The sequence below is a fragment of the Phoenix dactylifera genome, chromosome 16 (genome assembly GCF_051530095.1).
Source record: "Phoenix dactylifera cultivar Ajwa chromosome 16, Ajwa_hap1_PhDact_Kaust_v1.1, whole genome shotgun sequence".
In the NCBI taxonomy this organism is placed as follows: Eukaryota; Viridiplantae; Streptophyta; class Magnoliopsida; order Arecales; family Arecaceae; genus Phoenix; species Phoenix dactylifera.
Window position 1 is genome coordinate 20,773,339 of NC_143205.1, and position 27,402 is coordinate 20,800,740.

General features: G+C 38.1%; 2 protein-coding genes and 3 long non-coding RNA genes across 19 annotated transcripts; 2 read left to right on the plus strand and 3 right to left on the minus strand.

Annotated features, from left to right (window-relative positions):
* The first annotated feature begins 1,741 nt into the window (after nucleotides 1-1,741).
* Nucleotides 1,742-8,294, plus strand: LOC113463551 (uncharacterized). The gene is made up of 4 exons (XR_016398758.1): nucleotides 1,742-1,939; nucleotides 5,629-5,768; nucleotides 7,823-8,002; nucleotides 8,156-8,294. It is a non-coding gene; the product is annotated as an uncharacterized LOC113463551 (long non-coding RNA).
* Nucleotides 3,853-10,296, minus strand: LOC103719403 (MLO-like protein 6). Of its 2 annotated transcripts, XM_008808620.6 has the most exons (14): nucleotides 9,772-10,296; nucleotides 9,442-9,695; nucleotides 8,178-8,294; nucleotides 8,038-8,098; nucleotides 7,846-7,934; nucleotides 7,258-7,332; nucleotides 7,081-7,175; nucleotides 6,370-6,419; nucleotides 6,235-6,275; nucleotides 5,650-5,823; nucleotides 5,489-5,524; nucleotides 5,273-5,340; nucleotides 4,730-4,790; nucleotides 3,853-4,655 (listed from the first exon to the last, which is right to left on the minus strand). In XM_008808620.6, exons 2-14 carry the CDS (start codon nucleotides 9,688-9,690, stop codon nucleotides 4,122-4,124), a joined length of 1,650 nt encoding a protein of 549 aa, XP_008806842.4. In that variant the 5' UTR covers nucleotides 9,691-9,695; nucleotides 9,772-10,296; the 3' UTR covers nucleotides 3,853-4,121. The 2 variants fall into 2 exon arrangements, with proteins under 2 accessions (XP_008806842.4, XP_089784018.1); XM_089927892.1 differs by having other exon boundaries at nucleotides 9,442-10,296.
* Nucleotides 10,297-11,691: 1,395 nt separating this feature from the next.
* Nucleotides 11,692-13,595, minus strand: LOC149751166 (uncharacterized). 2 transcript variants are annotated; one of them, XR_016398760.1, is made up of 3 exons: nucleotides 12,604-13,595; nucleotides 12,323-12,496; nucleotides 11,692-12,215 (listed from the first exon to the last, which is right to left on the minus strand). It is a non-coding gene; the product is annotated as an uncharacterized LOC149751166 (long non-coding RNA). The 2 variants fall into 2 exon arrangements; XR_016398759.1 differs by having other exon boundaries at nucleotides 12,323-13,595.
* Nucleotides 12,593-19,035, plus strand: LOC120104267 (uncharacterized). Its single transcript, XR_005506726.3, has 2 exons — nucleotides 12,593-12,713; nucleotides 15,252-19,035. It is a non-coding gene; the product is annotated as an uncharacterized LOC120104267 (long non-coding RNA).
* LOC103719423 (Nucleic acid-binding, OB-fold-like protein) lies at nucleotides 14,925-26,212 on the minus strand. Of its 13 annotated transcripts, none has more exons than XR_005506723.3 (15): nucleotides 25,746-26,153; nucleotides 24,232-24,958; nucleotides 23,972-24,104; nucleotides 23,276-23,387; nucleotides 22,989-23,087; nucleotides 22,601-22,882; nucleotides 22,384-22,491; nucleotides 21,463-21,534; nucleotides 21,289-21,375; nucleotides 20,394-20,465; nucleotides 20,212-20,301; nucleotides 17,424-17,498; nucleotides 17,201-17,308; nucleotides 16,787-16,855; nucleotides 14,925-15,076 (listed from the first exon to the last, which is right to left on the minus strand). XR_005506723.3 is itself a non-coding variant. In XM_088712809.2 (15 exons), exons 2-15 carry the CDS (start codon nucleotides 24,925-24,927, stop codon nucleotides 15,002-15,004), a joined length of 1,908 nt encoding a protein of 635 aa, XP_088568935.2. In that variant the 5' UTR covers nucleotides 24,928-24,952; nucleotides 25,746-26,133; the 3' UTR covers nucleotides 14,925-15,001. The 13 variants fall into 13 exon arrangements, 11 of the variants coding, with proteins under 11 accessions (XP_088568935.2, XP_088568936.2, XP_038971106.2 ...); XR_015974157.2 differs by having other exon boundaries at nucleotides 24,232-24,952; nucleotides 25,746-26,150; XM_088712809.2 differs by lacking the exon at nucleotides 17,424-17,498 and having other exon boundaries at nucleotides 24,232-24,787; nucleotides 24,883-24,952; nucleotides 25,746-26,133.
* Between the last annotated feature and the right edge of the window lie 1,190 nt (nucleotides 26,213-27,402).

Below are 27,402 nucleotides of genomic sequence, written 5' to 3' on the forward strand. Positions count from 1 at the left end.
GAGGGCGACCTCCACAGTCGGTCGAGGAGATCAATGAAGTAAGGAAGCCCTGGTAGTCTCAAATTCGTCGCGAATGCCCATCATAAGCTGAATAAATTGCCGACGATCTCTATATTCTTGAAATTTCTTAGCAGAGTCCTCATCTGTAAAATTAGGATCAGCCTGGGAAAGTTGATCCCAGAGACTGCTGATCTGTGAATGGAAATCAAGAATGGATTGACCAGATGCTTGACGCAACTGGTGAATCCTAGACTCCAGCTGAAACTGAAGAGCCAAGTCACTTGAACAATTGTAACGATTTGCCAGAAATTTCCATGCAAGCTTGGCATTTCGAAATTTTGGGAGAAGAGTTTGAATGGAAGGCACAGATGTATTAATAAACCAAGATAAAATCTTACAGTGTGTACTCTCCCACTCCTCTCGTCGTTCTTCAAAATCAGCATCAGACTCTGTAAGACCCTGTGTAGGAGCCTTCCTGTCTCCGGTGACGAATCTCCATAATCTGTGCCCAATAAGAAAAACAGACATATGTTGGGACCAAATGCTATAATTGGTCTCATTCAGAATGACCTCAATAGGGCGTGTAACATCAGTTGACAAGGCCATGAATGAAATCTACTTCTTCTTTCTTTCTTTCTTTCTTTCTTTCTTCTTCTTCTTTTTTTTTTTTTTTTTTTTTTTTTTTTGTGTCACGTCTCTGTAGCTGTAGCTAGTTGCCCAGATGACAGGTGACCAAACCCTTACGCCTCCGTACTTGCCACAAAGAGAGGCTTCTGTACTTGCAGCTCTATGTGATGTTTTAATGATGACAGAGACTAACCAAGGCCTTTCAACTTTCAACTAAGTTGGGGGTGGGGGCAAAGCGTAGTGTACCTTATCTCTTGTCACACTTCTTTCACCAGACCTTAGGAAAGAACTGCTCTGCTTTTGTGCCGCAGAGATGAAGGGAAACCCAAGGCGGAGAAGAGGTTGAAGAGAAACCCAAGGCGGAGAAGAGGTTGAAGATGGACCTTGTAAAATAAACCCACGGCGGAGAAGCAGAGGATGGTCCTCTTCTCCGGAGCCGGCACCTGACAGCGGACGGACAGGCGGGCTCCTCCTTCTTCTCAGGTCCACTCCGAGCTCCGGCGGGCAGGCCCGATGTGGGTGACAACAGCGGAGAAGAAACCCACGGCGGGCTGGATGTGGGTCACAGCAGCGGAGAATAAACCCACGGCGGAGAAGCAGAGGACAGTCCTCTTCTCCGGAGCCAGCGCCTGACAACGGACGAACGGACGGGCGCCTCTTCCTGAGTTGGTGACGTACGGCAGAGCCTTTGCACTACCGCGGTCGGCCGGTTCTCCACAAGAAAAATCCAAAGAAAACAAGTACTCTCCCGAGGAGAATGGATGTGCCAGATCTCGATGATCCTGGCGATGCTCGCCGCCGAAGAAGAAGAAGAAAACGGGGCCGGTGGTGGCCTACGAGAGGAGAGTAGAGAGAGATGAAGAGGACTGCTTCAGGATCTCCATAGCTCTGATACCATGTTGAGAGAGAGATGAAGAGGACAGAAAAACAAGGAAGAAAAGCTTATGCTCTGTTATTCATAATCGGAACAGTGTCATAGCCCTCTCTTTTATAGATGAGGGTGGCTGTGTGCAAGTAAGATACAGCTAAGATACATTTAATAATACAACTACTATACAGCTACAAGACAAGATAAGTCACACTCCTATATAGCTATAGGACAAGACAAATCATACAGCTAACAATACAGATATTATGGCTTCTTGGCTCTCCCTCCCCTCGTTCCGGTCTCGAGTCCAACGCGGGTTCTTAAACCCTAATCGCCCCTACCGAGTCTTCGCTCGCCGGAGTACCTTCCGTTTTCCGCCCGCCCTATGGCTTCTCTTCTCAGAGGGGGTTGAGAAAGAGAACAAGGGCCTTCTCAGATTCAAAGGTTCCAAAATCTTTGTTTTTTTTTTTCGAGTAATGTATGTTTTCTTTCTTTTTTCGAAGAAAATTGAGAAATATGTTTGTTATTGAGGGATTAGGTCTTCTGGGTTAAAAATGCAGCGCCAGCATTAGTTTTGTGCTTGTGGAAGTTTTCATGATTAGTGAAAGATCTCAAAAGTTGACCACTATGTTCGTTATAGATTACTTATTGACTGTAGGATAATACTTGTATTTGTAATTTTTCCTCTTAAACTACAGTTCATAAATTTCTGGCTGAAACTTGCAGAAGAATTCACTCAAACAAGTAAATAACTGAAATATGTTATTCAGATGTTTTATTCAGTCATTTTATGCTTCATTAAATTGTTATGGAGCAGATTCCTTTTCCTATAGTTGTGGTTGCTGGCAAGTTTTTCAAGCATATTAAACGCAGATTCTAAAGACCTCCCAATGACCTTTGATAAGTCAATTTCCTACACATGTATTTGAAGTCATATGCCATGATTCGTTAGCATTATTATGTCTAAGTTATTCTTCGTTTATGATCATCGATTTTGCTATATATTTTAAATTAATTGCAGAATATGTTGTAAAAATAATAGATGGAAAGAAGGAACAACTTATCAGTTGAGGCGTGATTTCACTGTCCTTAAGAATAGATCACGCCCTGGCGGCCTATCCTCCAGTCCTCCAGAGAGAGAGGATAGGGTTTAAAAAGAAAGGAAGAGGCGTATTTAAAAGACACGGCGTTTTACCAAGAGATAAAACAAAAAAAAATTAAACCGCAAAAAGAAACCAAACTCAAGCACACACCCGCGCGGGGGGTCTCCCCTGCGCGTGATGATCGAGCGCGACGCGCCTGGTTAAATGTTTTCAGATTGGATTTGCCAATTTTGGCTTGAACCTCCATTGGGCTCGTGCGTGCGTGGGCTACTTACTTTCTTTGCTTCACCAAGTTAAAAGGTTGAATACTACATAAAGATCTTTTGAGTTTTATCCCTTTCCAATGTGGGACTAAAGAAAGTACACTAGACAAAAAAACAAAAGACAAAAAAGGGCAGACTCGGAATTTTGAAATTTTCCAATAATCCCCCACATATTTTAAAATTCAATAATAAGTTAACGAGCGCGAGAGTTCAACGCATCAAAATGGTATCTTTGAGACTGTGAACCATTTTTAGGACTAGTAAGTATGACTTACAGAACTTTTGGTGAAACATGAAATTTCTATGAACCAAAAGTCCTTTACGTAAATCAGTGACTCATAGCCCACATTGACCTCTCAAGTTCTGGGTTTGTTCTAAACGGGTTGGTGCAAATAGACCATGCACCTTACCTGGATATTCATGAGTGCTTTAGAGAACTGCCTAATTCTCATAGGAAGCAGCCCCACTCCCACACCCATATAGGTGGATCCATCAAGTATGTACTGCAGGTAGACACACCATCCTAAAGGACTATGGTATCCATTAAGAGCTTTACCTCATCCTTATCTACTGCAGTTTGCACTATCTACACCATAGGGATGGATTTTCAAAATTAAATATGATAGTGTACTCACAGTCAACTAGCGACTTGTTATTACCCATATGAACATGCTTCATGGGATCTCCAATCACACATGTTGGGTTTCTGTCGTTATTGACTTTGATATAGGCATTAGTCCCATCCCCCTCGATGTTTCACTCACTAGTTTTCTACCTAGTGGTTTTGTCAAAGGATCGGCCAAATTCAACTCCGACTTTACAAACTCAAGAGATATAATCCCATCATCAAGCAGCTGCCTTACAATATTATGTCTCAACCTTATGTGTCTACTCTTCCCATTATAAACTTTATTCTTAGCTCAATATATAGCAGCTTGGTTATCACAAAGAATAGACACAGAAACCCCGAGGGGGATGGGACAATATTGGGTTCTCTTCATAATTTCTTTCTTATATGACAATGTAACATTTGTGCTTCAAATTGATAGTTAGTATAGTATGCGACAATCATGATAAATTTGGTTATCTAGAAAGCTTTATAAAGAAACGAAACTGCAAACTGGCAGAACTGTTTAACGTCATCAGCTGGGCTTTGGCCGAACTTGTAGGATTGGCACTGCTAACTTGGTTTCTCAAGGCTTCAAGAACCTGCTAATGGAGGAAGTGACACTATAGTGAAAACAGTTTGGAGCCTCCAACTCATTGTTCCCCTCTTCTATCAAAGATGAAATTAGGAGAAATTGCAACTATATGTTGATGATTCCTGTCCTCTAGGGGTGGCAATGGTGCAGAACCACCCGACTCTTGCATTTCTCTTTCCCCTCGAGCGACTTCATGTTGTTGCACGATTTCTTGTTGTTGAGAAGATAAACCATTGATTGTGTGGTTGGATGGCAAGGGTACTTCTCGTTGTGGCCTGATCTTTTGTCGTTGAGGAGATAAACCATGGACTTTGCGGTTGGATGGCGACGGGGACCTTTCAATGTTAAAATGTTCTTTATTAAAACTGCAGCGATTTGAAGAATCTTGGAAACTATCTAGATTCTGAAGGTGCCGCAGCAGGTTTGTCTGAGATGATCCACTGGTTGGGGTAGCAGGCATACTTGTGGACAATGGGGTTAGGCTTCCAGACTGCCTATTCTCTTTCAAGTGCTTCCTGGCTGTATGATGCCATTTTCTTAGGGCAGTTGCAACTCTCTCACTGAATATCGTAGGCCTCATGTTGGAACCCATCTGTTAATGACCATCATGTCTGATCAATCATTTGTATTTATTGATGGAATCTGCATTTTGCTATTCGAGTTTACCTGTGTTACCAATGCATAGAGAGGAAGTGTAACATAGCTGCATAGAACCTGTATAAGGACACTGATCAAAGTAAAAAAAATATTAGATATACTGAAAGAAGAAAAATCACAGAACATTCTTTTACATGTCTGTGTAAGATCAACTAGTTAATATAACTCCCATGTTGGCTTCATCTTCTTATTTTCATTTTTATTTACTTAAATGTCTGTTATGATCTTAGCTTACTTTCTTGTAATTCAGATTGATTTTAATAATCTCAAATTGTTTCGTGAGTTGTTTGAAGAGAAAGACAAAGCAAAAAAAATGTAATCTGGTATAGAAGTTTCAAAGAACAACTAACGTATCTTTGAGGATTCCATAAACTTTTGTCCATGATGGATATTAATAGGATATTATAGTTCCCCTTCACTGAGTAATTGAAATGCACACTCAAATATAACTGAAATTGGCCATTACATTACAGGGTTATTGTGTTGATTATGTCAAATATTGTTTAATGCATAAACCAATAAATTGCAATAAACAAAGAGTAGGAAGCTAACCCCGTGGAAAATCTGACGACGATGTCTTCTACACGCTGGTGGAAGCATGAAGGAAACCCGAATTCATACTGTGAAAATAACATATAAAAAGTCATATTAAAACATGATCAATTTCTTTCTTCTTCCATCTATGATTTCCTGGCCAGTCAACCCCCCACCCCCTTGGTTGTGCAATCTGTTGCAATTACAAAAGATCAGTAGATTTCAGAGCCTTACCCAGCTCCACGCAAAAAAGGCAAGCTGAAAGGCGTTCTGCAAGACAATTAAGTATATAAAGGGTTAATCTAATGATGACGTGTCTATATCTGGAAGAGATTATTGTTCTTGCAACCTCTTACAGGTTTTGTGTACCCTAGGAATCATGAATGGGACAGTACCTGGAAGAGGACAAAGTGGATGAGGTACAGCATAAGCCGAGGACATTTGAACCAGAAGAGATCATCTGTGGGATGAACGACCGGCACTCCCTTAACAACATCTCCTCGCTCCATGATTTGTAAGGCCATCCTTATTATTATCACCTGAAGCTTTGTCCCTACAAGTAGTATAGTCTGCAAAAAATCTTCCTTGCATTAAATAACTCTCATGAAGTAAACACAATGATGATCATTACATTTGACAATGACGTGCTTCTTCTTTTTTAGAAAAAAGAAAATGAGAGTCCAAGGTGGAAAAATTGAGTAAATTGCTGTATTTAATCTGTGAGGTATCATTGCAATAGGATTAGATAATCAGGTCAGGGAAAGATAAATATGCTAAACTTCTCTAAAGAAAGAAAAATATGCTACTTAACAAGGTGAAAACATTGATCGATTTTGTATTAGTCTATCATTGCAGTGTGATGTAAAAGCAATTACTTTAAATCAATATCTGATAAATACAAAGTTTCTTGAACTGTATTCATGTTAAAATAAAAAAAAGACGCTGAAAACTTTGAAACTAAGCTGGCATTCTCAACTTACAATTAAAGGGATAAATGGATGCCATTGATAGGAGTGCCAGCCTGCCAATAAGGATCGTATAAGTACTTAACTGATATACATACAAGTTCTGCTATTATGTGATGGTATAATAAAGATAGAGTTGCATAGCATTACCACGAGTGTTAAATAGCAGGAAGAGTACTGCAAAGGCCCATAGTGGGGGGCTGCAAGTATTCAAAACGCAAACAAGAAAGGAACCATTAGCCTAGTTAACATATTAGATGGCTCATACATATTATTATACAATCTTGTAAAAATGAACAAACACAAGCTGAGCTCTAAATACTGCTCATGGAATGGGTAGGTTATGTAATGAAATTTATATGGAAAGACATTCTAACAAGCATGAATGTTTCAGACTGTCCAATCTTTCAACCAGGTGCATTATTAATTCATTCTCTTATAGGCAATCGATCAATATGAGAAAAAATCTATTAAAATAACTTTCAGTAGTGTTTCTCAAAACTTTTTATTCAGAAACCGGCAACAATGATAATGTTAGAATCTTATGATAAAGTTGTCTTTTGGTAGTGGCAGAAGGAACCATGCAGTGTAAAATTCTCAATTCCCACAAGAATTACGCCAGAACCTTTCTTTCTGTTGGTAAGCATAGCCATCTTCGTTATGAAAGCCATTTTTTTTGTTATATTTGGTAGTGATGTATTATACAGATATCTGCTGATTAATTTGGCAATCTAGAGCATCTTTCAGCTTAATTAGGTTATGGTTCATCTCCATCTGTGGTTGGAGGTACCTTCATCTTACTAGTTACACTTGCCAACAGTCTTAAGAAATTAGATGGACGTCAAAAACATCTCAGCATACCTGATCCCTACCACGACCTTCAAATCCTCCTCCAGTGATCTCTTTATGTAATTTCGAAAGTCAAACTTGCTTGAGCTTTGCGGGGCTAAATGTGCCTGAAGTTATCAAGTTAGAATGACTCTCTTTGCAGTTTGCCAAATGCTCTTACATAACTCTGTTTTGCTATTAATGGCGTACCATGATAAACCCATGTCGTAGTGTCAGATAATCAACTTTTGGAACTGATCTCACAAACTGTCTAAAGAAGCACACCTGTCAAAAAAGATTAGACTTTTAAGTATAAGGCAGAAGTTTAAGAAATAATCGTCTGCAATTTGGCTGTTCTATAGCAAATTGTTTTCAGAAATGCATTGTTGCATTTCTTGTTGTATTATAGAGTATATCTACCAATCTGTATGCACAACCCTTCCTATGGTATTGAATCAGAGTTTCGGTATTTTACTGTATATATTGGGTTTTATGATGTGCTATTGAGATATTTCGTTCTCTCGGCGCTTATCCTTGAAATTTCTTTAAGAAATCAAATAACAGAAAGCAGATTATTGGCTAGCTTGGAAGTAAGTAATTCCTTTTCTCTGTTAGTGTTCGAATGGCCTATTGTTTAATAGATTAAAATAATTTGAGCCTGTGTTTAGCTGATTAAGCATAAAGGCTCTTTTCCTCTTTGTACTGGTGATTAACGAGTTGTCATTATTCCCCTCCCCCTCCCCCACCCCCCCCCCCCCCCCCCCAACCCCAACAGGAACTTAGGGTGATGGCCCTTACAATCCAGGTGAGAATCGGCGACTTGCTCCAGAAGTTCAGGTGACGATGACCGAATGAAGTTTCTCTCGCCAATCGAAATCTGTCAGGATCTAAGAGTACCATTTCCACAACACTGCAGCTATAAGTATATTGAGAAACAAATGAATGAATTCCTTTTGTGAGTACTTCTGACCATTTCCTTTATTAACATACCATGCGAGAACTGGTATTCTGCTGTCCTCGTCTCAAGCTCCCATGATTTCCAGTGTCTCATCTGCATCAAATGTTTTCCTTCAACATAGATCAATGAAGGGACCTATTTCTGTGATAGGTATTCAATGAGTTCGCCATACCTTTAAACTGCCCAAGGCCATAGTGGATATGCAGTAGAGCACGTGGAAGACGGCTAGAACGAAGATAAATATGTGGAGTTGGTGGAGACCATCGGCAGAAATGAATGAGACCTTGTTCTGCAAGTTCATAGACCGGTCACTGGTAAGCTAATATAGATAAGAATTCAAAAGGACGCATTGCAGTAAAATGTTAAGCAAAGATGAAAAACAGGTGGCACTCTGTTGTGGTTTTATTTATACCAAATAAATGGAGTATTTGGGTCAGAGCTTTGCATTCCCAAATCTATTTGGAAATCTAAAGACACCTCAAAGAACAACAAAGGAAAATGCCCATAACATGATATGACAATGATGAGGAACAAAGCGTAGAGTGTTAGTGTGATTTTAGGAATTATGTAACAACTTGTATCATCTATAATATTTTTTTATTATTTTTTTAGAATGATTTTAGAATCACATAACAACTTGTATTAGTCAGTAATATTTTTTATTATTAGCCCGATCCTATATCAGGCTATATTATTTTTTTTGAATGGAGTTTATGTACGAGTATATAACTCTTGAGATATACCGAATATGATGGAACAGAAAAATAAAATTACTGCAAACATTTTAACACAAAGGAGTTGAGCGTCAATGGGCTTGGCTTTGGTCCAGATTTTTGAAAATCTTGGGAGGGCCTGTGCTGCAAACGTTAAGTTTGGCCTGCAAGATCCTGGATCATACCTGGCCACCCAGATTGAGAGGTCAATCAAGATGAAATCATCTGGTTGATTTTTGTTTTTATATGCTATCATCTTCCACCAAAAGTCGGTCAAACAATTTGTGGAACCAACGGATTCCAAACATTCAAAGGTTCCAGTTTGACAAAGGTGGGCGAATGACATAACGGTTAGGGAGGAAACAAAGAGAGAGGGCAAATGACAAGCCTGACGTTATGCCATGCTGTCATTTAACATGACAAAAAGCCTGCAGTAAATTCAGCCTATGACTATTTGTCATTTGAACTAGTCAGATCAATAAAGTTCACATTGTATGAATTACTGCAGGTCTTCTAGGTTGGGCCCTTCGGCTAGAATTTCCATCATGTAGCTGGACTACCAAAAGGCAGCTTAGAAGCCAGCCAGTGAGAGGGTGGATGTGGGCCTCTCCATGACATTTCCATCATTAATAGCAGATGGGAAGGTTAAGTTTAACCTACTATATCAATGGTAAGGACATTCATGCCACGAGTTGTTGACCAGGGAATAAAGAGCTAACTTGCCTTGGCCGCGCATTTGTCCGGCTCCGCTCCACCGCTCAAGACTCGTCGGAAACTGGCCATGGATTCTGAGTGGTGGAGAAGCCTCCGGCCGGGATTGCTTTCGCTGGATTCATGGCTCCCGGAGCCAGCAGCATCAGGGGCTTCCATCTTGCAAGGGTGCCATGAATGGGCAACACTCTTCGGCACGCATAAATCAGTGATGGTGCCTTGCCCAACCGTCAGGAGCAGCGATACGAAGCCGAGCAGCATCAGCTCTGTCGCAGAAGCGGCAGCATCAGCCGTATGTCTGTGTGAGAAAATTATGTTGATGGAAATCTTGGAGAAGCATACCAGATTTGACCTTTTCCAAGGCTTCATGGAGCGCCTTTTTGTGATGCTTTTTTAACCACTGCAGACAACCACGAGACTTACTGTTAAAATCATTGGAGAATTGAATAAGAGGATGAAATTAGCCGGATAGCTTTTTTTTTTTTTTTTTCGCTAAAATGAATGATTCATATAATACATTAAAAAAAGATCAGAAAACAATAAATAATTAAGCGCTCTAGGCAACTCCATCTCTTCAATCTATAGGATACTTCTGGAGTGACTAGCGGCCTCGTTAGCCTCTGAATATGTGTTTGGCCATAATAGCTCGGATATTCCGAAACAAAAGGTGGCACTCTTCCATACCGCCGGTACCATTCTGAATTTAGCTAATTATCGTCACCGAATCACCCTCGAGTATAACTTCTCTAGCCTACAATATGCACGGAGCATGACCTAAGCCGGCCCATGCCACCCTCAGCTCGGCCCTATAAAGTAAAACTTCTCGTGCGATGTTCGTAGGACAGTTGATAATTAGCTACTTTTAGCTCGAGTGCTCAACCTACCTTAGATGCGAGGTGGATGCCATGTTCAATGGCAATGGAGATGACGACGAGAACAGCGCATATCATCGCAACTGCCCATGTTGATGTTTCCTCTAGATTTCGTCCGCTTTCTCCTGTGCCCATCCTCGTAGTACACCTCCTTCAAGGGATACGAGGAAGAAGGCGAGCAAGAGGCTTCTGAAATGGAACCAAAGGAAGCCCAGCTATAAGTAGGACACTCTCACCATGAGAGTGAGAGTGGGGACGGTATTATTTGATGATTGACCGTGGAATTTTCTTTACTTGGACTCTCGTTCATCTTACACACGTCGCGTCTCCAATCATCAAGTCTACCGAAACAAGTCGGAAGGAGATCAATTCGTGACCGAAATCGCACTCTCGTCGCAACTTATATCTGCGAGTCGTGGGGGTCGTGCTTCCACAATGCATTCCGCTTGTGGTTGCATTCGCCGTCACCAAATTTGTAAGGGCTCTTGTGGGGTCCATTGAGGCCAATATCTCTCCACAAGAATAGAACGGCCCCACCAGCTTCCAAGAAGCCTTCTACACCATTGGATGGTCATGGTCAGAGAAAAAATGTTTTTGCGACCCCCTGTGGTACGCTAGTTCTGCTGCACTTCTCTGACCGCGAAAAAGATATCAAGAGCACTAGCAAAAAATCAAAAAAAAAAAAATCAAAAAAAAAAATCACGAATAAGTTTGAACGATTCCAAATAGCATCCTCGAGAGAGAATTTCTCATTTCATAGCCTGAAGGTTCGCCCAGCTGAGCTGACCCAACCCAAAGGCCAGGGCCAGATGGGATAAAGTTCAGTACTTACACCCAGTCCTTACTACTGTTCCAAGAGATATAAATTTCAAATTAAAAAACAACAAAAAAAATAGATTAACATTCTTAACAGCATATGCTACTTTGTATCCAGACTCACAAGAAGCTTTGAATCATGGTTGGGCAGCTCTTATTCATAGAGTAAAAAATAATGATCGTGGTGGTGTCTTACTGTTACCGTTCCATCTTTTCATAGAAAGAAAGACGTAACCCATAGATCAAATAAAATAGAGGTATCTGATAGATGGTTAACTAACATGCACTTAAGTTAATTTTCATTTCATACATATGCAGCACCAGGTGATTAGATCTTATAAAGAAGAGCAATTTTGGCCACAATTAAACGATCCAATTATTTAAACACAAGAAAAGGTTTAGTCCGTCATAACGTGGAATCACAGGAACAATCTCAGTCTGTGAAGTGCGTATAAAATGTACCATATTGTCATAGCCTACCTAGAAGACCATAAGCATCCACAGAAAACAATGTTGACTGAAATTTTCCAATCCAGTCCAAAAATATCACGGTTTCACTTCAGATGACACGTTCAGGATGAAACATTTTGCATTTATGGAATCTGACCTTAAGCATGGGGGACCAGAATAGGTGATAAACAAGTTTCACCATCTTTCCCGCTGCAACGAAAAATAAACCAACACCATCACCTCCATTACATGAACCAGAAAACAAAGAATCTCCAAATTAAGTTCTGAGTTCTGAGTTTCCCAAATTAAGAAAGAACTTGCCCAATAAAATTTGTTAGTTGAATGTAAATTTTTATTTTCTATGCTTCAAATCTATCCATTATGTGATCCCGTAATAAAGAAACGACCATTTAAATTGGTATTCGGTAGGTTGACACGAAAAAAAACTCATAGATTTGAAGGGAGAAAACACTCAATACTCCATTCATGAGACATCTCCCAAGAAGACATGCCTTAATTGCTCCAATTACCTACGACTTAAAGCTTTAGCACGTCTAAGTACAACGGCAAATGTGATAAATGGTCAAACTCCAACCTGAATACCTTTTCCAAAAGACCAAAACAGAGGAAGGGCGAACTTCCACAAATCTATAAAAAAAAAAAAAATGACAACGAGCGATCAGAACAATAAAAAAGCAGTTATGATTAGACGAAAAGAAGGAAGCTAATCTAAATTAGCAACTTTGAAATCTTACCTCATTGTGCATGTGGTGTGAACGCCTGATCTATAGTCAAGGCCCGGTCCACTTACCACTGTGAACCGGGCTTGGCCCGTCGCTGGCCCCGGAAGTCCTCTTCTCTCTCTCCGGAAAGTCCAAAATTAGAGCTGCCGGGACATAGGCTTCTCAACGTTGAAATCACCACTTATCCTAAAAAAGCAAATTTTTAATATTAGAGTTAAAAGTGCGGGGTGGGGTTCAAAAAAAACTTAAAATAGATTTATTTATATATTTTATATTTTCTCTCAGGTAACCACCCGCTCTCCACCGGCAACAACCCTCGTTCTTCCTCTTTTCTTCCTTCGAGTCCACGGCTTCTCATCACCGTGCTGACTGAAAATCGGGGCCGCGACGCTCGTCGGAGCCGGTAAGAGTCCGATCCCCCTTCTCCTCACCTTCCCTTGTGATTAGGCTTGTCGCCAGCCAAAAATCAACCAAGAAAAGGATCTATTCTACACCCCTAGTTTCCGACCTTTCTTCTCCATTTTTCCGGCCATCGGCGCCGTCCCCGCTTGACACCGAACCATTGGCCGAATTCCTTGTCCTCCTCATGACCCTCCATGGCAGAAATCATGGCCGCCGGTTATGGCTAATGCCCAGAACGAAGCCACAAGAAAATCCCCTAATATTTGGCCCCTTCCTTTGTTTTTCTCGCTAGCTAGTCGCCGCCGCCGACCGCTCTCCGCTATCCACCACCGCCGTCTACTGTCACCTTGCCGGACCACCACCAGCCCCCTTCCTTTCTCCTCTTCCTCTTCTTCTTCTTGGGATCGGCAATACGAGGTCCTCCTCCATGTTATGAAAGAAAGAAAGAAGAGAAAGAAAAAATTCCAACCCTATTTCTCCCTCCACCCGGTCCACGGACCCAATGAAGGATCTTGGCCTCCTCTAACCGTTAGTCGATTCTTGGAAAGGGGATCCTGAATTGGCCAAGTAGCCATGCCGCAGTCGGCCCCCACCATCATTAATCATTATTTTATTCTATATTTCTTAGCCCAACTCTTGTTTCGTGGTTGTGATGAGATGGATTATCTAGATCGGTCTGACTTAAGATGTTGGAATCCGCTGCCTGGTTAGCCATGTCTTCCACTCTTTCCTCCACCGCAACCTTCATTAAACAACCTTAAAACCCACTATTAATATCTCTATTGAACAATTTTGGTCTCAACCAAGTCTCTACTTCATGATTTATTGATTGAATTGCTTGAACTGGACCCACACGGAGCTGCTGCATACCATCACCGACCCAACCATCCCCCCCCCCCCCCCCCCCCCCTTCTTTTTTTTTTTGTTATTTTACTACTATTAAAGTTATCAAATATGAATTAATTTAGCTTCTAGTGTTTTTAAATAGATTTAGCAATTTCATCTATTAATTTTTGAGGATTCAAAGCGAAAAGAAATAAATAACCTTAATACTTCTTATTAATTTTCAAATGTTCACAAATCTTTCGTGATTATGATTTATATAAAATATAAAAATAATATTAAATATTGATATTATTATATTATTTTAAAATTAAAAATTAAGCATATAATATTATGAAACTTGTGATTTATCGCAAAATAATGGTTTCATGAATATTTCAATATTAATGACTTGTTTATAAAATATAAACTTCATATTTATAAAATTTATATTTTTATTATAAAAAAATAATTTAATGATTGTTCAACTATTAAAAGCTTATTTATGGGCTATAAACTCTATAAATCATTTAGTGTTCTATTTATGTATGACTTAAAAAACTATAATTAAAAAAAACATGACTTAAGAAATTTATTTTTAAAAGAATATGGCTAAAGACTCTCAAATAGCTATGTATAGCTCCTAAAAGCGAGGTAGATCGATATTAGTTTTATATGACCCTGCCAGATAATAGTTGGTGCACGACATTGCCGACAAATAATAGTAGTTGATATTTTATTAATTACAACTCTATCACGAATATAATAAAAACTTTAACATTTAATCGTAGAGATTTATGAATTATGATATTGTAAGATGACAAATAATCTTTAATTTTATCTATAAAGCTAACATGATCTATGATTTTGTTTATGTTATGTACTTGAATCCATATTTATGAAATATACATAATTTATACATACACCAGCATGGTTTATGACTTGTTTTATTATATTATTATTATTATTAAATATTTCTATTTTGTAATGATAGTTATTTTTTTTAAATGATATATTACTTGGGTGAAAACTTATACTTGAACCCACCCATAAAATAATGTAAAATTTATTTACCGAGCTATGTAGCTCACATTTTTTTTATTTTTTATTTTTTTCCCAAATAAATAGGATAAGAAATAGCCAAGGCTTGAAGTTCATGCTAATAAAAATGATAATTTTGTAGCTAAATTTTAGTTCTTTAATTGGTTATGAATTTATACCTGATGAAGTTCTGAATTTTGAGATTATGAATTTTGACAGAATTTAATCGCTCTGAACTAACACTTGTTCAATTATTTAATGGAGGATTGATTTGGACCTTTTATTTTATTTGAGATTATGCTTGTTGGCCTATTGTATCCCTCGTGGCATGATCATGTTATATTCCAAATTTTGGGGTAACATATGGTAAAAGATTCCCTTGAAATTTACAACCACCAAATTCAGTAGTCAACAAGAATATACAGATCAACCCACCCTATTTGTACACGTTAATATTGCAGCCTTCATCTGTTCTTTGTCCAAAGATGATTGAACAACCACCTGCAAAAACATCATGAGTCATATTTATTTCTTTAATGTCACAAATAAATAAAGCACCTGCAAGAACATGATTCATATTTATTTCTTCAACGTCACAAATAAATAAAAGCTAAACCTACACTTTAAACCAAAAGTCCAGATTTTGCATTTCATTTCCCTTCTGCATTTCTTTCAGATTACGTTCAGAAATCAGATGTAAGAACAGCTTTTACATGCAGCATCTCAATGAATGATGATAAGGTTGGCTTCCACGAAATTAATGCCACATGCCAAAAGTTGCAAGACATTGTTCATGAAGGAAATATGAACACGAGGGGAAAAATCAAACTTTTCTACCATGAACTAAGTTGTACTATTTTGGATCTGATTTACGTCCAACAGAGGGCAAGAATGCTGTGCGCTTTCTCGGAAGAATGAGAGTTTGCAAGAAATTTCATCATTCATGTGGCAGTCTCGTTGTCTCGTGGTTAAGAATGTCTTATATGTACATGACCTAATCAGAAGATGCAATTCTGAGGGAACAAAAAAACCAAGAAGGCATAAAGCAATACAAGCTGAGAAACAATGTGAAATACATTTACAAAGCACCAGCCAAAGTGGCTCTCGGCAATCGTAGTTGAAGCTTTAGGCTTCAATATTAAATGGAAGTTGAAATTTTAACATTGAATATTACTATATTTTAAAAGGTTATTGATCTAACTGTTGGAAAAAATTTCAGGGTAGCTATGTTCTCACATCACTTACTGATCAAGACAGTTGAAACATTTCTGACGTTCTTGAAAGTAAGAAAACCTTTTACTTGATGTAACAGGAGGGCTAATAGAATAACTCACTGTTAATCTGTTTCATTATTAATGAAATAGGTAATATTTAGAATGCACAGTGGTAGAAGGCTGTTTGACTTGGAGAAGTTGACAAGCACATTTGCATTGGAACAACAAAATATGTGGAATAAGTATTTCTACTAGCTTAGGCAGATACCGCACATAGGGGTGATTCAAGGTAGTGCAATGCTTCTGGGCCAAATGCAAATCCAGAGGATTTAACATTCTTTTTCATATATTCAATTCTCTTTCTTTCAGTTTTGCTGTGACTGACAAGAGTTGGAGTTGGAGAGCGATTATTGGAAGATAAAGAGACTAAGGGCACATCATAATGAAAGTAATGAAGCAATTTTAGGATTAACGCATAAATAACAAAAAAATTCTTACAGTTGAGCAGAACTAAATTGAAATAAGCGTGAGAAAGAACTTGCATAAGGTTACAAATTCCAAATTTATCTAACAACAGATTACAAAGTAAAGACACCAAAAAAAGTTACCTCTGGCTTTCAAAGTAAAGCAGATCAGCATATGGTTGTAATGCTTTTCCATAATAAGTTCTAGATTAAAATTTGTGATTGAATTGGTTGAACAGATTAGGTTTTTATTTCAGTTTATTTTATTTTTTTAAATGTTGAAAAGGTTCAGTATCATTGCTTTTCAGTTGTCAAAAAATTGATATTGCAGTAAGATATTGGACTTAAATTCATTATAAAAGTGAATTACCTATTTTTGATAGTACCAGAGAATTACCTAGTATAAAAATTGATATTGCACATCTAATTTAAATTAATTACATTTCTAAAATGCAATTCATTATAACAGTTTTATATTATTTGTGAAATTTCTATAGTAATGTACATCCAAGCATTTAGAACTAACTTCATACCTCTTGGACTTTGTTTTCATAACGAGCAAGTAATTTATACTCATCATCAAATGTAGAAGCCATATAAACCTGAAAAACATAAAATTTCATACACAAAAATCAGAATATACATTATAGAAAAATGAAGAATTAAAGTAAATTGAGGGACGATAGTAATTAGAAAACCTGACGGCCACAGGATGGAACGACAAGCAGACTTTCTAGTAATTATATTTACAGAAATTCAAACTATTCAATAAAATCAATACTACATGACACGGCTTTGTCAGGCTTTAATAAAATGCAGGCAGAATAAACTATATATATGCATAAATATGGATGCATGCATTTTTGTAGGCATGCACACACATATGCTTGCATGCGCATGCGCACACACATAGAGAGAGAGATTCTGTTCTTTTTTCCCCATCGCACCTGAAAGGTTGGAGTCAAACCAGGGCTTAAAAAGAAACGTCCTTTGGAAACACTACTGACTCCATCAATCTTCTGCAATTCTTTAATAAGTGACTCCACATCAGCCCACTGCTTGCATAAGTTCAAAAAATATGATTAGAGAACGTATCATGACTGTCCAAAGCATAAACAGTGAAAAATTATGGATGCATGACATGCAAGCAATGGTACAAGGAACTAGCACCAGGAACCCTTCTTTTCCTAAGTTCAACTAGCTCACTTTCTTTTGGATACTCTCCAATTTTAATTGATAAGCATGCTGCATTCGAAAAATATAATACATCATTAGAAAATAATACACATATCAAAAGAACAAAACATTTAGACATAAGCAGACCTTTCTCCAGAATTTTGGAGGCAGTTATAGACTCTGAGTGCTTGATGCAACACATCAGTGTCACATAACTTATAAGATAAACACATGTTGAATATCTATTAGGATCATTATTGTGGACAATCCAATCATAAATAATCAAATTATTTTAAATAATATTGTCAAGGATAACCCTGCACACAATAACAATACATGTACGCTGACAACATTGAAGATCTACTTAGACAAAACTGATTAAGCAACATATGGCTTACCATACCTAGTAATGAATCTATTTGCCATGGTCCAACGAAAGGTCATCAATTTTGTGGAATTATTTGAGAATTTTTGCTTCATAGCGATAACTAAGATGATTATCACATTATGTCAGATTAGATTTGGAGAGTTTTAGTTCTTATACTATTCATTCTTGTAATGTATAGGGGCATTCGGTATGGGGTGATCATCCCAAGATTAAGGGTGATATAGGTGAAGGTGATAAGGTTACCGCATTTAGTTGCACCACAGTGATTCTACGTGGCAGTGATCTCAAATCACCCCCACTCCTTAAATCACAACCAACCCAGTGATAGGGTACCCATCCTTGAGGTCAGAAATCCAAGATCACCCTAGGACAGTGATCTTAGGCTAAAATTTGAGAACAAAAATATTCCTCGATCTAACAAAAAAAATAGTAAATTAATATAATTTCAATATATTATATCAAACACATGAAAATCTTTAATCACTAAAATATAGTATACCAAACACGGTGATCTTAGATCATCGGGATCAAATTACCCCGGGATAAGGATCACCGGAGAGATCTAAAATCACCTTGGTGATCCCATTTGGGCCACCAAACGCCAACTATATGTGATTCTAAGTTCTCTCTCAACACTCTAAATCTAGGACTGCCTTGATCGCACTCTTTCTTCCCTCCGGACCCTTTTCAATTTGCCATATAGCTTTACTGCAACTGGTGAGGTTATTTATACAGATTTTGGACCATGAGAAAGATTGCTCTCTCTCTCTCTCTCTCTCTCTCTCTCTCTCTCTCTCTCTCTCTTGTGACTCTTTGTTGTTTCATGAGATCCGCATCTTCCTACTAGATTCTAAACTTTCATGCTCTAGCCTTATTTGACATGCTCATTTGTAGCTTCTCTGGATAAATCATATGCGACTCTAGTTAATTGCATCTTGATCGCAAGCCAAAGAACGACATGGTTTCCATGCACCAGCTAGGGGCTCCTTGTTCAGTTCTAACAAATTTGTAGATACTCAAAGATGATTGTCCATGAATCAACAAGACTATGGTATTGGATCAGAATCCTAGAAAGACACATATTTGTCCAGAGTCCAGGATGTGGAAACAGATGCATGCATCTCATAAAACATATTAATGACCTAATGTATAACACACAATTTAATAATATTGGAAATCTATCAGCACTAAATTAAATTTATTTCATAGTGCAAAATTCACATACAAAGGATTGCCTAATATACAAAGGTCATACAGAGATACCAGTCACCATTAAGAATATTTACGATAACCAACAAGACTTATCCCAATTATCTGGGGTCATAAGTATGAATTTTTTGCCATTCATGATAGCCAATGGCTACTATATTGTCACTATCAACTTATCAAAATCCTGCGTCACAACTTTCATACGTGCTGTCTTATGTTTTTCCCCTCTTCGCTAGCCTTTCAAACAAGAATTCAAGTTGCTTGGCCATTGAACTGAACCTAATCGATCAGGATGGAGAGAGATTCACAAATTAGTGGAATTGCATATGAAACTAACATTTTAACAGTTAGGCATAATGCTGTAGAGGTATCAAAGCATCATAGATGCTTATAGAGGAATCTTCAAGAAGCATCATAGACTAATTAATAACTGTGATCTGTTAAATAAGATGAGGCCACATTCAAATAATCATCAGTAAATAACTTACTGACCAAGAACCAGACGATACTTCTATTCTCTTAGAAAATTATTGGAAATGCAAGTTATCAAGTAAATTTTCATGGAGTGAGTTATATATGTTTTGTACAAAAATCCTCAAAAACTGATTAAATGATTTACATAGCAAAAGTTTTCATTGCAGTCCATTCAGATCTATTTATTCTCATAGGATGTATATATGCTCGCAAAAGTACACAGCTAACGGTTAAACGACTTACATAGCAAAAGCACTAATAACCTTGAAAAAATGACTAACTCACTTCTTCAGAAAATTCAGACAGGTTATCAGGATAAGCTTAAACTCACCAAGATAACTTCAAAAACTGAAAAGATTCACATGAAGCATTCATTGCAGTAGTACGTTAACAATCATTTACTTAATGATTTTGCAACTTAATCATCAGCAACAGCAGTACACGCAGAAAACAGTATCACAACAAAGAAAATTAGTTTTACATAGTTTTAAATAATGAAAACCCTCAATTCTTGGTGCGAGACTTATATTGTTTTAACTCTGAAGGATTCATAATGCAAGCTCAAACATTTCAGATAGGAAACTGGCACTGCCTTACTCACCCATGATGGAAGAAACTTAAAATCATAAATAATTCCGCAGCTACTAAAATCCAGAACCAATGCAAACCATTAAGGTAATGACACAAAAAAATTGTTAACAAGAGCAAGACCTCGATATCTGGTTGCCCTGCTTCGAGACTCTCACCCACAGATCTACGCTCACCAACAACAGATTCTAAGGCCTCCATTAATGGGTTTGGCTGCAAGAAAGCAAATAGCCAAAAGTTTAAGCACCGTATCTGACTGCTTTTATGCTACACAGAACAAAACAGAGATGATATGCTGTGAATACCATTATTTCTTTAAGAGATAAGGTGATGCGTTCCAGAGCATAATCCAATTGATGAACTTTTGCCTCCACAATCTGAAAGTAGAAGGACTGGTTTTAGAATTTTTAAAAGATATATTATGCAATAAGATCGATAAAACCATACAAAAACGTAATCAACGTGCTCAACTGCCAAGCGTAACAACAGCATGATTTCCATTAATTATAGGTAAAAGAAATTTGCATTTATAGCATACTCCTATAGAGCACCATATATCAATTACCAGTAAGTATAAATCCTTATATGAGTCAGCACTGGACTCTGACGAAGACATTAACTTAAGCATAAAAAAATGAAGAATAACCTCCTACTTTGTACATTTTAAATTATACAAAAAACCTTCCTATGCTTATTGCTTAAGAAAAAAATGGCAGAAAACAGAAGCATAAACAGTTCATAGGCATGTTTAAAAGTATTGATTCATTATGCAATATTTTTGAGATATAACAATCGAGAGGTACAGCAAAGATATGGTGGCTTGCTTCAGGTGATTTTGCATGTATTAATTATCCTCCGCCTTCATTTTCTACCACAATCATTTAGGTTGTACATTTCTTCGCTTTCCTGGAGTTAGAAAAATCTCACTATCCATAAAACAAAAATTTTGACCAAAGATCTGATCATATGAATTCTATGTCAATTTTTCTGGGTTAATGTGAAAACTTCCACTTAAATAAGTATGTACCTCACTTTTCAATAAGCCTGTCCAATCATGTAGTTTTTTTCTGACTTCCAAGTCAATTAAGTGCTTAAAAAACATAGCAGAGTAGCATCCTAGTGTGGTCAGGGGCCAAGGACGAACAGATTGTTCCCGCATATTACAAGGAAAGAAAGTAATGAAATAATTACTACCCCTACCTGACCAATTTTATAAAATGATGATGAGTCCAGAGTTGCATCCCATGACACCTCTGACTGGTGGATTAATGCAGGTACCCCTTCTACCTTTCAAACAATGATCAGTTTTATAAATATCCTAGCAGAAACATTTAAAATATGATCAAAAATAACTCAATATATATATATATATACCTCAACAAATATGCCAAAGAAAGTTATTTTCTTGATGCGGCATTTTATGACATCGCCAATACTAAGTCTAGCCTGCATGAAACTCAACATAAAATAAGTTGCTGTACTGAAAGCTTAAAGCACCTTATAGAATATGAGCATAAGTATTCCACAAAAAAATGATCTCAACATAACTAAGTTCATGATTCCAAACAAAGGCATAAACACTTCATGGAAATCCATCTGAGATGAAATACACACTTCATGTAATTACAACTAGAAATTAAAAGCCTCCCTAGAGTATTCACAAGAATAAGGAAATCAGTCGAACATCTAAATCACATGCATGACAGTCATAAGCCAATATAGGAATTCAAAATTAAATCATGAGGGGAATAAATAACAATTTTGACCATAAAGTTAAGAATTATCTCGTCCAAAGTTAGATTAATACATCCTTCTAAGACTTGTTAGCGGAGCCCATGGATTAGGCTCCACTAAAAATTGGTAAGTTTATCATTATTCATAATAAATGAGTAAAAAATCCCGGTAAACTCATTGCTTCAACAAGTTATGACTTGTTTAAGCATTATTCAAACTTAGAACAGTCACTTTTCAGGCTTTGGAATTGCAAGTAAAACAATGTTTGCAGCAAACATTGTTTACATCATAGGAGCTGAGCTGTCAAGGTATAAGCTGTGGAAAAATACAAGAGCCAACTGGAGACCGAGTCTAAGAAAAACGAAATGTATCTTCAAGTCAGTGAGGCAAAGTTTCACTGAATTTGGCTCATTGATACTCTATAATTCAATAAAACTCTACCAATGCTGGACACGTCCAGTGTATGTAACATGATGCCAACTAAGCCAGCCAAACCTACTGAAACCTCAACACAATGATTAAAAAGTGATTTATATTCCATTTTATTATATTGCAGCATACCATGAGACTTCTCTTTTTCTGAACCAACTCTTCCTTTTCTTTTGGCCTTCCAGAAAACATTAACTTTCTAGAATTTCTATCAACCAGTATAACAGATACTCTAATTCTCTGGAAAGAAGAAGAAGAATAAGAAGATATAAGGTCAGTACAACAGAAAGATCAAGAGAGCAGTAGAACAAGAATGTAAAAATTTGAATAATAAGCAAGTTCTTCAAACCTGACCAATAAAGGATGACAAGAACTTCGTCTTCTCTTGGTCATACGCCTCAAGAAGATATTCAAATTTCATATTTGGTGGAAACACTTCATCTTTCTGACTTGTCTCTTGACTTTTACGATTCTTAACATTCACACCATGAGTCCCCAGAATGCTCAAATGCTGCCTGTATAAAGAGGGGTCCAAACCCTTTTTCCTTAACCATGATTCAAAGGCTAAAAACTTCCATTTGGCACCAAGATTTCTGTATGGTAAGAAACCTATGAACGATCCAAATGATACCTGGGAGTAATGAAAAGTTTTTTTATAATAAGAATACCTTGTGAGAAAAGACTATTAACTTCCGAAAGCAAAATAAAGACATACAATTCCAAGACAAGTAACTCACAACAAAACCTCTGCTACTACAACTAATCAGTTCTACTTCAACTTTTTCTCCAGTTTGGAGCAAGTCTTGTGCCTTCTTCCACTCACCATCTTCAATTCCCTGCAATTGCATAACTTCCTCAAAATTAATTTGCAGGTTCAACAAAAGGTTAATTGGAAGGAACGAATCTTAAATCACCTTAGAAGATCCACATTCTCATTAGGAAAAGTAGTCTTTCTTGTTCTATCATAGTTAAATCTATACAATGATTTGTGTAAGTTCAAGAAAATCGAGTGATGCATCTTTACCTCTTGCTCTGCTGTTATCACATGCCTAGTTTCATAATCATGATCCCCATAATTGAAAACAACTTTCTCCGCTGTAGCTGGATGTGATGCTTCTTTAACAGATGAATCCAGCCTACAATTTTACAACTTCATTAATGAGGAAGAATTTGAAACGAGCTCACATGGCCATATAGCAGGCAATTGTTCTTATGAAAAAGATTTTTAAAGTGGTGGAGCACATGAAGTAACTGCTGAAATACAATTGTATATCATGACTCATGCATAGTGAAGTCTTGACACGTATATATATATATTTAGAACCAATGATATAAAGAACAGTTCATTTTCTCAGTTAAGTTCAACTTTGTTTGCAATCTTGTACAGAATGTTGGCATAGACAAAGATCCTGTGGTAATACATTCCGGCTTTCTTAACTAGGATGAGTTATTGTCCAGAACAGATCACTACCAAGAAGCACATATTTTGTCCAAACAAGGCCACAAACATTTCTAGGCACATTAAAGATGTCAAACACACCAACCTGCCATGCAATCAAGTAAAAATACGAGCTGCTAAAAATTTCCAGATAGTGTATCATCAGTTAAGAAATATGTGACATTTACATATACTCGTAATTACAATAAAAAAAGAGAATATAGAAGTCTGGCATGCGCGAAATACTAAAGCTGTAAAGCACAAAAGAAATAGTGGAAATACCTCTGAGGTTTTCCTAGTAGGGAAGCTTGCTTGGAGGTATCATCACTTGACTTCACTGAGTTATGATTCAAAGCTGTTGTGGAAGCTTCAACATCATGAGTCTCAACACCATTTTGCTTAGGTGGCTGTAACCCTTAAAAAAGAAGAGCAATATTAGCATTTAAACTCCGCATAATAATATGTTACCAGGCAAGTTAGTGCATTATCTACATCAAAACCACCACCTAGCGAACATGACCTGGGAAAGCAATCAGTATTACCATCTAAAGGTTCAGTGACATCATTCTCCACGGCCATCATGCCAATAGTTGAAGACATGTCCAAATTATTCTGTTGACAACCTTCTGAGGTTTCTACATCTTTAGTCACTGTCATCTTATCATTAGGTATCATAATTGGTTTCAAGAGCTTCACATCATTATCTGGAGCCCCTATCTCACTCGAATTTGACTGAATGGAAGCATCAAAAGAAACATTCTCTTGATCACTGTTCAAAGGCATTTTCATCACCTCAGGCTTATTTAGAAGGGTTATATTACTAGAATACTCACTAGAACCTTTCTTCATTTTCAAGAACAGATTCGGTTTAATTTTCATCTTTGAATTGATTTCAATGTCATCATCTTGAAAAACAGTGGGTTTCCGCAAGGCAATATCTGAAATGCCACTCTTCTGGACACTGTTTCCTGGAATATGATTTGGCTGCTTCTCAGTTACTGCAGGCTTTTCATCTGGCCTTGTGGCTTTGATTACCCTGTTCATGAGTGGGCGTGACAACTTCAAAGTTCCCTCCTGCGGCATGCTTTCGGCCCCCTTCTGGCTCGAGAGATATGTTCTATTTGGTGAGCCAGAATGCTGTCCTTCCACAGTCATATCCAATGGAACATTAATCATGCAATCATCTAGTTTACCTTTATTCTTTTTAAATGATTTCTCGACGTCAAGATACGAGACATCTGGGTTCGCCTTTCTTGCCATTATCTGCAGCTGGGAGCTCAAACATTAGATATATCGGCAAAAATGACAAAACAAAAGAATTAAGTAATATACCTCAGAAAGTAACACTTTTAGTACAATAGTCAACTCACTTGATGTAAACTCAACAACGCGCATAATGTTCAGCTGGATTATCTAGATTAGGAATGATTTTACACAGTGCTCTATTGATTATATCAGGCATTTTTTTTTTCACCTGAACTAAAGGATGTTTGAAGATTTAAATCCGTGATTTACTAATTGGTTTGCTATATCCACTCATCAAATTTATGTTTAAGCTCCAAGCGACCTACAAGGCAATATTTTTCTTTGCATGTCAATCAGTAAACTAATAAATTTAAGAGAAAATAAATGCAAAAAAAAATAATTTAAGAGGTGACCCCTAAAAAAATAAAATAAACAAATGCAAAATGACTCAAAATTCTTGAAAAAGAAATTCTTCATTCCAGCATATGTTGGAATACAACATAGAACACTGCCCTAAAACATCTTGATATTTATAAAGCACATAATTCTTGTTTTATTTTGCATGGCATCCAGTCCAAATTTATAGCTTCGTATAACAAAACAGAATGCACACAAAATTTACAAAGCACAGAGGAAGATAGAAATAAAGGACCGCCGAACCGCCATATATATATATATATATGCAACACCCGGAATTCTTTCAAGCATATTATCGCCTCTGAGAGGAATAAATAACAAACTGAGACTGCTAGTCTCCCAATCCGTGTACCGATCCAATGTATATGGTCAGAAGTCAAGAGTTGGGTCGCACCTTGGCTAGGGTTAGCTTGGGGTCCTCGCCAAGGAGCCGTCCGAACTTGAGCTCCATCTGGTCCCACTTGTCGAGCTCCGGGCCGTCGCCTCCTCGAGACGCACGAACCGCCGGGTAGAAGCCGGGCCGGCCATGATGAGGGAGGGAGCGACGCCTGCTCCCAGCAGAAGGGAAGCGGAGGAGGGAGCGGCCGCCGACGCTGCAGCCGGCGAGGCCTTCCATCCCGAGAGCGGGTTTCTTGAAACGCCGGTGGCCGGGGACGGACTAAAGCTCATGCGACTGAGAGCAGCGGGCAATGAAAGAAGGGCAGTTTGCACGAAGGGAGAAGAAAGAACGAAGGGTGTTCGGCGACGCGATGGGATAGATTGGGTTTTGTCGCCAACGGCCCACGGGCCGATTGGCCGGTCCTTCGGATAGAACTCACCATCCCGGTGAGGTTATTCGCCGTCCCTAGAATGAAAGCTGTTCGCCACCCGCCAAGGCACGGAGGGCGGCTATTACCCTGCCGTGGTGTATGCAATCACATGTCGAGGAATGGAGAAAGAGGAACTCGGCAATCGAGTTACCGGCAACATGAGAAGCTACCCAATCAAATATGCTGCTAATTTCTTTATAGATATGGCTTCAAAGCAAAGGATGAGATGAGTCTTCAGAAATGCAAGAGCAATGATGAGAGGCGTCACTCTTGGTATTCCGTATTTAATATTCAGGAGATTCATAGTTTCAGAGTCATGTTCCAAGATTATACTATTTGCTCTAAGCACAAAGATGGCGTGGGTTAGTCCGTCCCATGCTGTGCTCAGCTCAACCTCAGTATCAAATAGATGTCATCCACCAGCAACCACAAAGGATGAGCAGAAGTTTTGGATTAAAACCCCGACACCACCATATAAACCATCCTTCCTAAAACTACCATTAAAATTAATCTTGAGGAAACTGAGGATGGGTGCTCCATGCGAATAATGTTACTTGAGGAGACATAGTGACTGATGAGTGAGAGTCCCGGACTTCCCGAGCTGCCAAAATACTTTGGGAGTGTTGGAGAGAATAAACTTTGATGGCTGGAGCGATGCCTTCGCGAAAGAGGACTTTGATCTATGTATCATTAAACAATCTACCGTTTCTGGCCAATGATAGGCAGTGAGAACTACCATGTTCTCACATTTACCTCTTCATGTTCCTTTCTTATGCAATGATGGCTTTTGCATGTGAAGAAGCTAGCCTCCAAACATGACACCCTTGGGCGCTCAATTAAGATATGATCGATAAAAGCCTCCTCAATCTCTGGGCAAAGATCACAATTATCATGCAACAAGCTACGACAAGGGAGACAGTTATATACTACTTTCGATAAAAAGAGAGCCATTCTTGGATGAGCACCAACCTACCCAAACTGTGTCGTTCCCATCTGAAGAATTTATGTAACTCACAGGCTCTGATGCATGATGATGTGGTGCCTTCCCATCTGAGTTTATCAGGTGAGTCACAACCGCCAAAAGAACCTTAATGTCCAAGGCCTTCCCAAAGAATTGGCTTACAACAAAGCATCGTTCCACTTCCTCTCACATTGAGGTTGCATGCGGATGCGGCCAACAAAATTCGAAAATAACAAAACAAATAAAGAACCCAGCACTATATCACGCTCCCTTCAAAGTTC

Coding starts and splice junctions, on each gene's coding strand:
- LOC103719403 (XM_089927892.1), bottom strand. CDS start 9,798: ATGAAGCCTTGGAAAAGGTCAAATCTGGTATGCTTCTCCAAGATTTCC. Junction 8,295..9,441: donor CGGACAAATGCGCGGCCAAG/GCAAGTTAGCTC, acceptor ATGAACTTGCAG/AACAAGGTCTCATTCATTTC. Junction 6,420..7,080: donor AAGGTCGTGGTAGGGATCAG/GTATGCTGAGAT, acceptor GAATACTTGCAG/CCCCCCACTATGGGCCTTTG.
- LOC103719423 (XM_039115177.3), bottom strand. CDS start 25,967: ATGGAAGGCCTCGCCGGCTGCAGCGTCGGCGGCCGCTCCCTCCTCCGC. Junction 23,388..23,971: donor CTACTAGGAAAACCTCAGAG/GTATTTCCACTA, acceptor GTAAAATTGTAG/GCTGGATTCATCTGTTAAAG. Junction 21,376..21,462: donor TCTTTGGCATATTTGTTGAG/GTATATATATAT, acceptor ATTGTTTGAAAG/GTAGAAGGGGTACCTGCATT.